This window comes from Biomphalaria glabrata, chromosome 5 (genome assembly GCF_947242115.1).
Source record: "Biomphalaria glabrata chromosome 5, xgBioGlab47.1, whole genome shotgun sequence".
NCBI lineage: Eukaryota > Metazoa > Mollusca > Gastropoda > Planorbidae > Biomphalaria > Biomphalaria glabrata.
This window is the reverse complement of record NC_074715.1, coordinates 2,208,331-2,219,973: the sequence shown is the minus strand read 5'-3', so window position 1 is coordinate 2,219,973 and position 11,643 is coordinate 2,208,331. Positions and strand designations below refer to the sequence as shown.

The 11,643-nt window shown below is 33.3% G+C and overlaps 1 protein-coding gene across 1 annotated transcript in view; it reads right to left on the bottom strand.

The window, feature by feature from the left end:
- Positions 1-1,987: 1,987 nt before the first annotated feature.
- The window catches only part of LOC129926176 (uncharacterized), a 12,766-nt gene continuing 3,110 nt past the window's right edge, over positions 1,988-11,643 (bottom strand). The window contains exons 2-5 of the mRNA XM_056028540.1: positions 9,959-10,081; positions 6,046-6,207; positions 5,467-5,661; positions 1,988-2,211 (exon numbers count right to left, since the gene is read on the bottom strand). Of these exons, the coding sequence (XP_055884515.1) occupies positions 1,988-2,211; positions 5,467-5,661; positions 6,046-6,207; positions 9,959-10,081 (704 nt within the window). The remainder of the gene's footprint in view (positions 2,212-5,466; positions 5,662-6,045; positions 6,208-9,958; positions 10,082-11,643) is intronic.

Here is an 11,643-nt window from a genome sequence, read left to right as displayed (position 1 = left end):
CCCAAACTAAAGTCAGGTACCCATTAGAGTTGAGTGGACTCAGGGACGCCATAAAAATCATCCTGAAATTCAAAATCCCACACTTCACTGAGATTAGTTTCGGAAGCCAAGCCGACCACCACGCCCCTGAACGTAGTCAGAAACTTTCTCCCAGATAACCCCTCTCTCCACGGGTTTAGTAAAGTGATAGCGCTCTAAGCATTTATAAGCATAAAAATCTGTTATACACATAAATAGATAACAAAATATAACCTTCTTAGCAATGCACTAGTTGCATGTATTTTTGCTTTTGGGGTTTGGTATCCGAAACGAGGGGTCTCGGGTTCAAGTCCTAATGATATTTAGGGTTTTTTATACTATCTTTTCTTAAAGTCTCTGCTCCGCATAATTCTATGTAGCTGATAAAAAATTAAGAAAAATAAAGGTTGATGATCTTTGCGCTGGCCTAATGACACCCTCGTTTACTGTAGCATCAAAGAAAAGATAAGCTCTGTATCATTTGACCCATAGAGACCTTTGTAAATGAAACAATTAGCGACGTTTTATACATTTATGCTTAGTGATTGTGAAGACAAGCATTGGTCTTTTTATGATGTGCTGTCGCTACAAAAGCTGATATAACTAGTAAACTATTACAAATTGTAAGACAAATTTCCTTACGGATAATAAAGATTATTATTATTATTATTATTATTAATATAAAATATACATTTTATAAAACTATTTTTATCAGCTTTATAGTTTATAAACCGGAAGGCCTTACGAATAAATAAAAAAAAATACCTACATTTATCTCTATGAGAGAACGAAACTTTTTAACAAATCGGGTAAATCCTTTTTCAAAGTATTTTATATTTGATATCAATATAAGGGCTAAGTTGTTAAACCCATTTGCAAACTCTAATTTCATTTTCGTCGCAAAATATTAAAAAAAATGTTTGAAATAGATCTAAATCCAATCCACTAGATCAGTAATACCAAAACCAAGGCCCACAAGACGCGGGTCATAAACGGTTAGTATAATGTATCTTTTTTTTTCCCATTTAAACTAGATCAATACTAAATCTTTTTTTTTTTTTTCGATTGAACAGATACACATAATTTAGCATAGTTTAAGTCACCGATTAGCAAACATAATGAAATTATTGCCGTCCCACTTTTGACGTAATAATCTTCTCTTCTTTTTAATAAAAAAAAAAGTGAAAATAAAAAAGGGTATTAAAATATGAATAATGTTTTAGACAGTTATAAAATCAGTGCTAGAGATGGTCAATAATATATTGGTGAATATGTGCATCCAAGTCAAATATATTTTAATGTTACTTTATAATGTAAAATTAAAAAAAAAAAGTAAATCTCCCCTTTCAGACCATGCCGTACCCAGGTCATATGATGTGAAGGTCATCTGCTTCTGTATCCCACGGTTAACGAGGGTATCATGTGGCCAGCACAACAACCACACGCCTTTACTTTTCCCCAACTAAGTCAAGTCTTTACTAGGATTCGATCCAGAATCACCTATTCGGAAGTCAATCGTTGTACTCCTCAGCCATCTTTGCTTCCACTTCATAATGTATTAAACATCAACTGTTTCTTTAATGTTTTCGCCCAGATGTAGAAAGAAAGCTTTCAAAACCTGCTTGTTTAATATTTCTCCGTGCACAATGTACACTCATATATTTTTAAATATAACTTCTAACCAGAGGCGTAGATAGCAAAACGTTCTCTCGGGGCATGGTAGGTACTTTCATTACGCCCCCTTCCATTTTCATGACCATCAGATAGAAATATAGGCTTATAAATAAAAAGTATTTAATAATAATATAAAACAAATAACTTTAGAATGTATGACCTAACTACACTATATACAATAATTGTATTTGTTTAGACGCCTCTCTGCCCGTTGTGCTCCCCCTCCTCACTACGCCTCTGTTTCTAACTAAATGCCCCGTTATAAATTGATACAGTTGAAATTATTGTTTGATTATTATTTCACCCAAATACCTCCATAAATCTCCACCTCACACAAAGTTACAAATTTTCCAGAACAGTCAAATGTTGCAATAATGGTAACATTTGAGACAATGGTTTTCGAAACGTCTAGCACTGTGTATATTGGTTCTCCTCTGTCTGAGGTATCATTATAAGAAAAGTATTCAGGTCCAGGTCCTCTTCCTTGCAAAATAAAATGTTTCAGACGATCTTGATATTCTGTAACAAAAGAAGGTGTGATATCCATAAACATATATTTAAAACCTTTTTTTGAAAATATAAATATAATCGACTTTTCCTATTTACAGCGTTGTAAGACAATAACATACCGTTTCTGTTGTATAAAACATATCTGGTAATTTCCGTAGCATTGAAACGCACCCTCCAAGTTGGGGAGGTCTCATTGTTTGTATGTGAACAGCTATTTTTTTTAAAGTCTGAATCTGTGTTTCCGTCCACAGCCAATGAAGACAACCAATAATGTTTCGAATCAGTATAATCGCTACTTTGCCATGTGACTTGATTAAGACCTACATTACGACCTTTAAGTGAATAAATAAGTATGAATCTAATTTTAAAAAAAATAATCATATCAATTTCTATTAGAACATAAATTTTAAGACATTAATTATGAACAATCAGGAGAAAATTTAATGATCATCTTTAAATTACGATGATTTTATATTTAAATTGAATTTGGGTAACAAACTTTGAATGGACTTTAAAATATTGTAACTGGTTGTGTATTCTCAACTTGTTATCGAGTGTCTGTGCTTATTTCTGGTGTAACCACTAGTAAATTTGAGCAAATAGTTTGGTTGTGTTGGTCCGAGGATTCCAGCTTCCATAGCCTCAACGCGGCGCCTTGCTGGAAATTGTTTAGTATTGGAAATAGACAGGCGATAAATGGGTAGCGAACCATACCTTAAATTTCACACGGTGAAACGTGGCGCCTAGCTAGAAGTTGTAGACACGCGATAAATGGGTAGTGAACCAGACCTTAAATGTTCACTCGGTGAAACGCGGCGCCTTGCTGGAAATTGTAGACAGGAGATAAATGGGTAGTGAACCAGACCTTAAATGTTCACTCGGTGAAACGCGGCGTTTGCTGGAAATTGTAGACACGCGATAAATGGGTAGTGAACCAGGCCTTAAATGTTCAATTGGTGTGAAAGATCCGGCGACTCAGTCCAAGAGGTGTGCCTCACAGTTTCATGCATGGGCCTTCCTCAGAGACCCCTGGCTGGAGTGTCGGCCATTACATGGTATTGTGGCTGTGACAGAATACGAATATAAAGAAAGTCCACTTGGTTAGTGCTGCCACTTGTAGCGATCAGACCCAGGAGCTATGTGCAGTGCGCTACGTTTACGGTACGACCCAACCCAACAAAAGCCACAGCCATTGTGAAACCTTCAGACAGATGTTGAAATGAAGATTTCTACCGGATCGAGAACGTTTGAGTGGAAGGGGTGGGGTCGATTTTTTTTCTTTAATCCCTAAAAAACCTGTAAACTCTAATGCACATATATAGCATATAAGCCGTGAGTGTCGGAGTTTCATGATTTGGAATTAGAAGAAGAACACAGATCTAAAAAACATATACGAAAAGAATCAATCATATATGTAGCGGACCCAACTCACCCAACTGACCTATGCCATGTATGTGACCGACTTATAATCATCTTCGAGTTCATAAAAAAGAAATGTGCTCATCTTCGACTACTAAAGAGGAGCGAGAAGCTAAGTATAACTTGTCGAATCCAACACGTGAACATGCTGTAAATGTGTTCATTTATAAACATCAAACTTATAACTGAATTATATATTTTGTTAAATTTATTTTTTAATTTATTGGACGAATTTATGTATAAATATTATGTTAATAACTTAAAGCCTTTATTTAAAAAGTGATGACCAACAAGCGCCTGTGGGTCAGCTAAGTCAAATTTTGTCACTTGAATGGAAATCACAATTACATCTACTTTTTTATAGCAATGATTCCCAAACTAGGGCCAACGGCCAACTCAAGTCCCTGACGCGGTGCTGTCCGGCCATTCAGAATCTATTTTCACACTGCTGCTGACCATATATAGGCGGATCTTTAAAATAAGGTGGCAAGATAAGATAACCAATGAGGAGGTGCTACGAAGAGCAGGGTGCCATGACATCCGCTCTGATATCAGCAGCAGACGCCTTGGCTGGCTTGGCCACGTTCGTAGAATGCCAGTAGGTTGACTTCCACAAGACATTCCGTATGGCGATCTAACAGAAGGTGGGAGGGCCGCTGGTCGCCAACTTTTACGATATACGGATGTATGCAAAGGCGATATGAAGCTCTTCAAAATTGGCACTAACAGCTGGGAAAAAGTAGAATTGGGTAGGTGGAAAGCGAGCATAATGGAAGGGTCTCGGATTGCGGATGCCCATACACAACAGTAGTTGAAAAAAGGGTGAAAATGCAACGGCGTATCAAGGATTGGCCTCTTTAGTCACACAAGAAGTTGCAAAGGGAAAATATAGTCTCTTGAGACGTAAAATTTCACAGATATATGTACATATGATATACATGATTAGTACGTAATGCGATTTTTTGAAATATGTTTTGTCAATAGCAGTAAAATCGTGTAAATCACTGTGCAAAGAGGTTGGTAAATCTTGACTTCATGTCTTTGAATAGAGCCTCTCATATATGGGAAATCATCTTAGAGTTCTTCAGGTAAGCGATGACTTAAAAAACGAAATAAATATAGTACGATTAATTAAAGCGTTAGGTTAATCTTTAATTACATATACTTAATCATTCGTTTTACAACTCGCGATTTTAGAATGCTATTTCTACAAAAGAGCGGTGTAAGAAAAGAAACAACAATAACAACAAAACTTTAAAAAAAAAAGACAATACCTCCTTTATTTAGCTTATAGAGCGATTGTTTTTCTTTTATTATAATGATAATTATAGCTTTTATATAGCGCTACTTTCATGCTTATAGCATGCTCAGAGCGCTTTCGATCCCATCTCATTTGTGGACCAGTGGGGGAATGAGAGGGTATCTAGGAGTTGGTTTTCCGTGCTGCCTTTAGGCGCTCAGTAAACACAACTCTGCCCGAGTCGGGTGTCGAACCTCGAGCCAAGACAAGTTCATGCGCACTTGGCCTCTCAACCACGCTTCCCATTAACTAATGAATGTTTAATTAAAACGCAGTGTAACATTTTTTACCCTGCCTGATTAACTCCCCTCCCGATGGATAATCCTGGTTAGGCGAACGCATACATCTAATTAACTTGATAACATTCCAATGACAGACTTTTAGATCAGGACTTAAAGAAGATGCTCTAATTTTTCCTAAACATTAATGTATTAAACTCTTAAATCAATAATGCTCATAGAAGCATAGATAAAAAATAACAATAATGATAACAGATAAATATTAATACTAACAATAGACCTAACATTACTTTACAATACATTTACCTCCATTTATATATAAAGAGCATATTGACTTTACTCCAGCTCCTGAAATAAGGACGCTTTGAATTTCTCCTGTCACATCACATTTAATATCCAGAGTTTGCTGGTTCACAAGATACAATCTTTTATTGTCACATGTTAAATTTTGTGATGGGTGTGACGGACTGGTAAACTCAATATTAATGTATGGTATCAGTGCTATGGTTGTAGAAACAAAAAAAATAAAAAAAATTAAATTGCAGAAGCGTAGCTTGGTTTATTGTCATCCAGTGCGGTCAGCCAAAGATGTCGAACCACAACCAAAATCAATATTAAAGCTCTAAATTATTTTTACTTTAAAAAAAAAAAATTTACAATTAGCAACTTATGGTAATAATTTATAAATACAAGTTTCGAATTTTAAAATAAAAAGAAATAGTATTAAACAGACATATTTTTTTCCCTTTAGAGATTAAACAGTATCGTTATTATTGTTATTAAAGAACGCTTTCAATATTCGAAATGTAATATGTCTTTAGAGTGTTACCTTTATGAAATAGTATCTTAATTATATAATTTGAAAACGAATTAAAAATCAATTACTTGTGTCGTTAACAACTATTCGTAGCCAGGTAAAGACATAAGTTCTATTCCATGTTATATTTAATTCTTGATATTGCTGGTCTAAGCAGGTGGAATCATTTCTGTCTGTAAGGTTGTCTAGTTCTGGGTTAGGAATAACATTCTCAATTGTTGCCAGGTCCTCTGAAAAAAGAAGATGCATTTAAAACAAGCAAAATAAAAAAAAAAAGTATTAAAAAAAAAAAGAAAAAAAAAGTACACTTATAGCAATTTCTATGAAATAAAATAAGATTTATTTCCTTTAATATCAAACTAAATTAATTAATTAACAATAATTAATTGTTTAATTGGCTAATTTGTAACTGATACATAATCATATTTTGATAGGTGCAAAAAAAAATAATTGTGTAAAGTTGTAAAGTTTCAATTTATCTTATCTTATATAATACAGACGTTACTTCAAAAAAGAAGATGATTATGTCCTACGCGTCATGCATTTAGTCATGCATATTAACCAATGACTTAAATTCTGCCAAGTCACTGGTTTTCCTGGCTAGCTCAGGCAACCCATTCCATGCTCTAATAGCACTAGGGAAGAAGGAGCACTTGTACAAATTTGTCCTAGCATATGGGACGAGGAATGTGCCTTTATCTTTGTGTCTTTCAGAGTATTTTATTAAATTTTGTTTTTGTATTTGAAGATTATGGTTCAGTGTTTTATGTATTATTGCTACTTTACTTTTGAGCCTTCTGTCCTGAAGGCTTTCTAAATTTAGTGATTTTACTAAAGGTGTTACTCTAGTCAAATGTGAATATTCATTTGTTATGAATCGCACTGCTCTATTTTGTGTCTGTTCTAGTTTCTTAATGTTTTCTTGAGTTGAGGGGTCCCAAACAGAGGATGCATATTCTATTATTGGCCTAACCAAGGTTAAATAACATTTTAGTTTTATGTTCTTATTTGATTTATAGAAATTTCTTTTAATAAATCCTAATGCTTTGTTTGATTTTTTTTGTAGTTTCATCAATATGTGGATTCCATGACAGTTTTTCATTTATTATAACACCTGGTATTTTGCGTTTTTAGTCTGTGTTACTGGTTTGCCATGAATAAGATAAGTGGAATTAATTTGTTTTAGTTTTTTTGTTACTCTTAACAACTGACATTTTTCTGGGTGGAAAGACATGCTCCAATTTGATTCCCATTTCTGTAATTCATCTAATTCTCTTTGTAAAATATCTGTGTCTTGTGTTGTTTTTATTGTTCTATATATTATGCAATCGTCTGCGAATAATCTGACTTTTGTTCCTGAAGTAATGCAATTTGGTAAATCATTTATGTAAATTAAAAATAGTAGTGGACCCAAGACTGTTCCTTGAGGTACACCTGAGTTTACTGTTATCGGTGTTGATTTAGAGCCATTTATTATTACAGTTTGTTCTCTCCCTATCAGAAAGTCTTTAATCCACTGATGCAGTGGACCATTAATGCCGAAATATTTTAATTTTTTAATTTTTTTTTTTTTTTATCCAAGAATGGGTGTAGAAGAAATAACGTGTACAATTATCTAAGGGAATAAAACCCCATATATGTTTAGCCATATATGTTATAGCAAAAGATCGTCATCTCGAGTACTTTGTACAATGACATAACAAGCATCTATGACTCAATTGAATTCATTAAATTCACCAATGATAGTGCCAAAGTTGGTCTTTATTCAGGAGACTAGACTCAGTATCGAAGCTAGATAGAAGAGTTTACAAGCTAGTGCACTGACAACTTTTAGAGTTGAATGTCACAAAAACTAAACAACTCATCACAGGTTTTTAGAAGTAACTAACAAATGAACTGCAGATAAACAATATACCGATACAATAAGTCAACTCATACAAATATCTGGGTGTAATTGATGATAAATAAACTATGGCAATAAAAATTACACAGCGGCTATTTTTCGTATACAAACCTAACATCTTTCAAATACATAAGAAGATCCTTAATAATTTTTACTGCGAGACTTTACAAAATCTGCTAACATGTTGGCCAGGCAACGCTTCATCTAAACTGATGCGCCGTTTAGACAACATTATTAAAAAGAGCATTAAAAATCACATGCACAGCACTACCATATTTAAACGAACTTTTTGTACAAAAATGTCCCAAAAAGAAACTGAATAATCTTAGAAGACAACAGCCCAGCCACCCGCTCCATCATGACTACGTCAGGTCGTCGCGAAGCGGGCGACTTCTGTCAATCAAAACAAGAACAGAGCGTTCGTACCTTACTCGGTCAGACTGTATCTTCTTTTATAAGGTACAGAAGTTACTTTAAAAAAAAGATAATCTTATTTTATATATTACAGAAGTTACTTCAAAAAAGAAGATAATTACGTCCCACGCATTGTATGTGTCAATCTAGTCATGTATGTTAATCAATGGCTTAAAATCTCTAAGTCGTTGGTTTTTCTGGCTGATTTAGGCAGCCCATTCCATTCTCTACAGACACTACGGAAAAAGAAGCACTTGTTTTGTCCTAGCATATGGAATAAGAAATTTGCCTCTATCTTTGTGTCTGAGTATTTCAACTTTAATTTTTCTATTTTTACATTATGGTTTAGTGTTTTAGGTATTATTGTTACTTTTACATTTTATTCTTCTGTCTCTTAAGTTTAGTGACTTATTAATAGTGTTACTCTACATTTGAATATTCGTTTATTATAAATCTCACTGCTTTATTTTGTATTTGTACTAGTTTCTTTACGATTTCTTGACTTGAGAGATCTCAAACAGAGGATGCATATTCTAATATTGTTTTAGCGAATTTGTCCTAGAATAAGTAATACGAAATCAGCGCTATTCGTAGACCAGGGAACCTGAAAACGATATATAATTAATTGTGTATTTACTATATAAACCTGTATGATTTTACCATAAGTATCAATAAGTGTCAATAAAGCAGTCTTAGTCTTAGTCTTGACAAATAGTTCAAAATATAATAGTTACACCAGCATTGAATTATTTCAGATCACATTAGTTATTTAAAAGTTAAAAGTAAAGTTTCCCCTTTCAGACCTTGTGGTCTGTAGGGTAGATGATGTAAATGTCATCTGTTTCTGTGGCTTACGGTTAACGAGGGTGTTATGTGGCCAGCACAACGACCAACCGCCTTTACTTTTCCCCAACTAATGTCAGGTACCCATAAGAGCTGGGTGGACCCAGAGGCGCCCGAAGATCCCGAAATTAAAAATCCCAGTCTTCACCAGGATTCGAACCCCGGACCCCGGTTCGGAAGCCAAGCGCTTTACCGCTCAGCCACCGCGCCTCCCTAGCTATTTTACAGTAATACTTAATGTCTAATTCTCTACCCTATTTTCGGCCCCCTTATCCAAGAAATCTTATCTCAAGCTTGGTGATTTTTTTTTCTATACATTCTATTTAAAAAAAAATAATGTGAACTACTTGGTTGGTCAATTTTTTGGATTGATTCGTGTTTTGCTAGGAACAGCAAATAATTGTGCAAAGAGTTTTTGATCCAAGAATATGAAGTGCGGAAATTATCGGGTACAAAATTAGACGCAGACAGACAAAGCAAGTCGCTATACGTTTAATGATAATTTATTTGAAAATGATACTTCATAATTTGCTTAAAAAATAATATGCAATCGCCGGGCAATAATTTAAAATACATGAATACGGATGTTTATTTGTAAAATGTTTTACATGTTTCGGATTTTTTTTTCCCAGTCTAAAACTCCAGCAGGACGACGAGGGATGGCAGCGGGCAGGGTAGGAACCCGGGACCATTGAGACGACCGAACGACAGTCCAGAGCGCATACCGCACGACCAGGAAGTCATTCCTGGATTTCCTTACAGTAGCTTCCCTCGTAACACTGAAGAACTGAACTAATGTTAAAAAAAAAATAAATACGTACGATATTGACATTTGAAGCCGAACCAGCCTTTCTGGCAGACTCCATTTTGACTGCAGCTTCCGTTCTTTTCACAGCCATTATCACAGTGACATTTGTAGATCTTTTTTGGTCCAAACCATGAGACTTTAAAGAACAGAAAGAAGATGACACAAAAAAAAAAAGGAAAAAAAACAACAAAGAAGATAAGGACATTTTAACTCATGTATCTTTGGTTATTTAATGGACCTCATTAACCAATCGTAAAAAAAACAACATTTTGTCAATAAAACAATGAAAAAAAAACCTGTCACGTGATAGCCATTGTGTAATAAAAATTAGATCGTAATTTGTATAGAAGAGATAGAGAATCACGTGCCTAAATGTTGTTTGTTTACGATTGGTGAATGAGGTCCATTCTAGTAGCTCTTAAGGATGTAGTACTTTAGATAAGGTAACTAGGACTTCGTACGGCCTCGTCCTGTTTTCGTTATAAAATGTAGGAGATTTTGATGTAATCTTGCATTTATATGACTTAAACCATTTTTAAGCCGTTTGATATATATTAAATTTCTTTGTCACTACCGGGACTTGTAAGAGAACACCGATATTTAACTTCTAGAACAGTGTTTTAAACTTCTAGAACAGTGTTTTTAACTTCTAGAATAGTGTTTTTAACTTCTAAAACAGTGTTTTTAACTTCTAAAATAGTGTTTCTAAATACTAGAATAGTTTTTTTAACTTCTATAACAGTGTTTTTAACTTCTAGAATAGTATTTTTAAATTATAGAAAAGTGTTTTTTTTTTACTTTTAGAATATTGTTTTTAAATTATAGAAAAGTGTTTTTTTTTTACTTTAAGAATATTGTTTTTAACTTCAAGAACAGTGTTTTTAACTTCTAGAACAGTGTTTTTAACTTTTAAAATAGTGTTTTTCACTACTAGAATAGTGCTTTTAACTTACAGAACACGGTTTTAACTACTAGAATAGTGTTTTTAACTACTAGAATAGTGTTTTTAACTACTAGAATAGTGTTTTTAACTTCTAAGTTTTAACTACTAAAATAGTGTTTTTTACTTCTAAAATAGTGTTTTTAACTTCTAGAACAAGGTTTTTAACTACTAGAATTGTGTTTTTAACTTCTAAAATAGTGCTTTTAACTACTAGAATAGTGTTTTTAACTTCTAGTACAGTTTTTTAACTTCTAGAATAATGTTTTTAACTACTAGAATATTGTTTTAAAATTCTAGAATAGTGTTTTTAACTACTAAAATAGTGTTTTTAAATACTAGCATTTGTTTTTAACTCTAGAATAGTGTTTTTAATTACTAGAATATTGTTTTTAACTTCTATAATAGTGTTTTTAACCACTAGAATTTTGTTTTTAACTTCTAGAATATTGTTTTTAACTTCTAAAATAGTGTTTTTTACTACTAGAATAGTGTTTTTAACTACTAGAATAGTTTTTTTTAACTACTAGAATAGTGTTTTTAACTACTAGAATAGTTTTTTAACTACTAGAATAGTGTTTTTAACTACTAGAATAGTGTTTTTAACTTCTAGAATAGTGTTTTTAACTTCTAGGTTTTAACTACTAGAATATTGTTTTTAACTACTAGAATAGTGTTTTTAACCACTAAAATTTTCTTTTTAACTTCTACAATATTGTTTTTAACTACTAGAATAGTGTTTTTAACCACTAGAATAG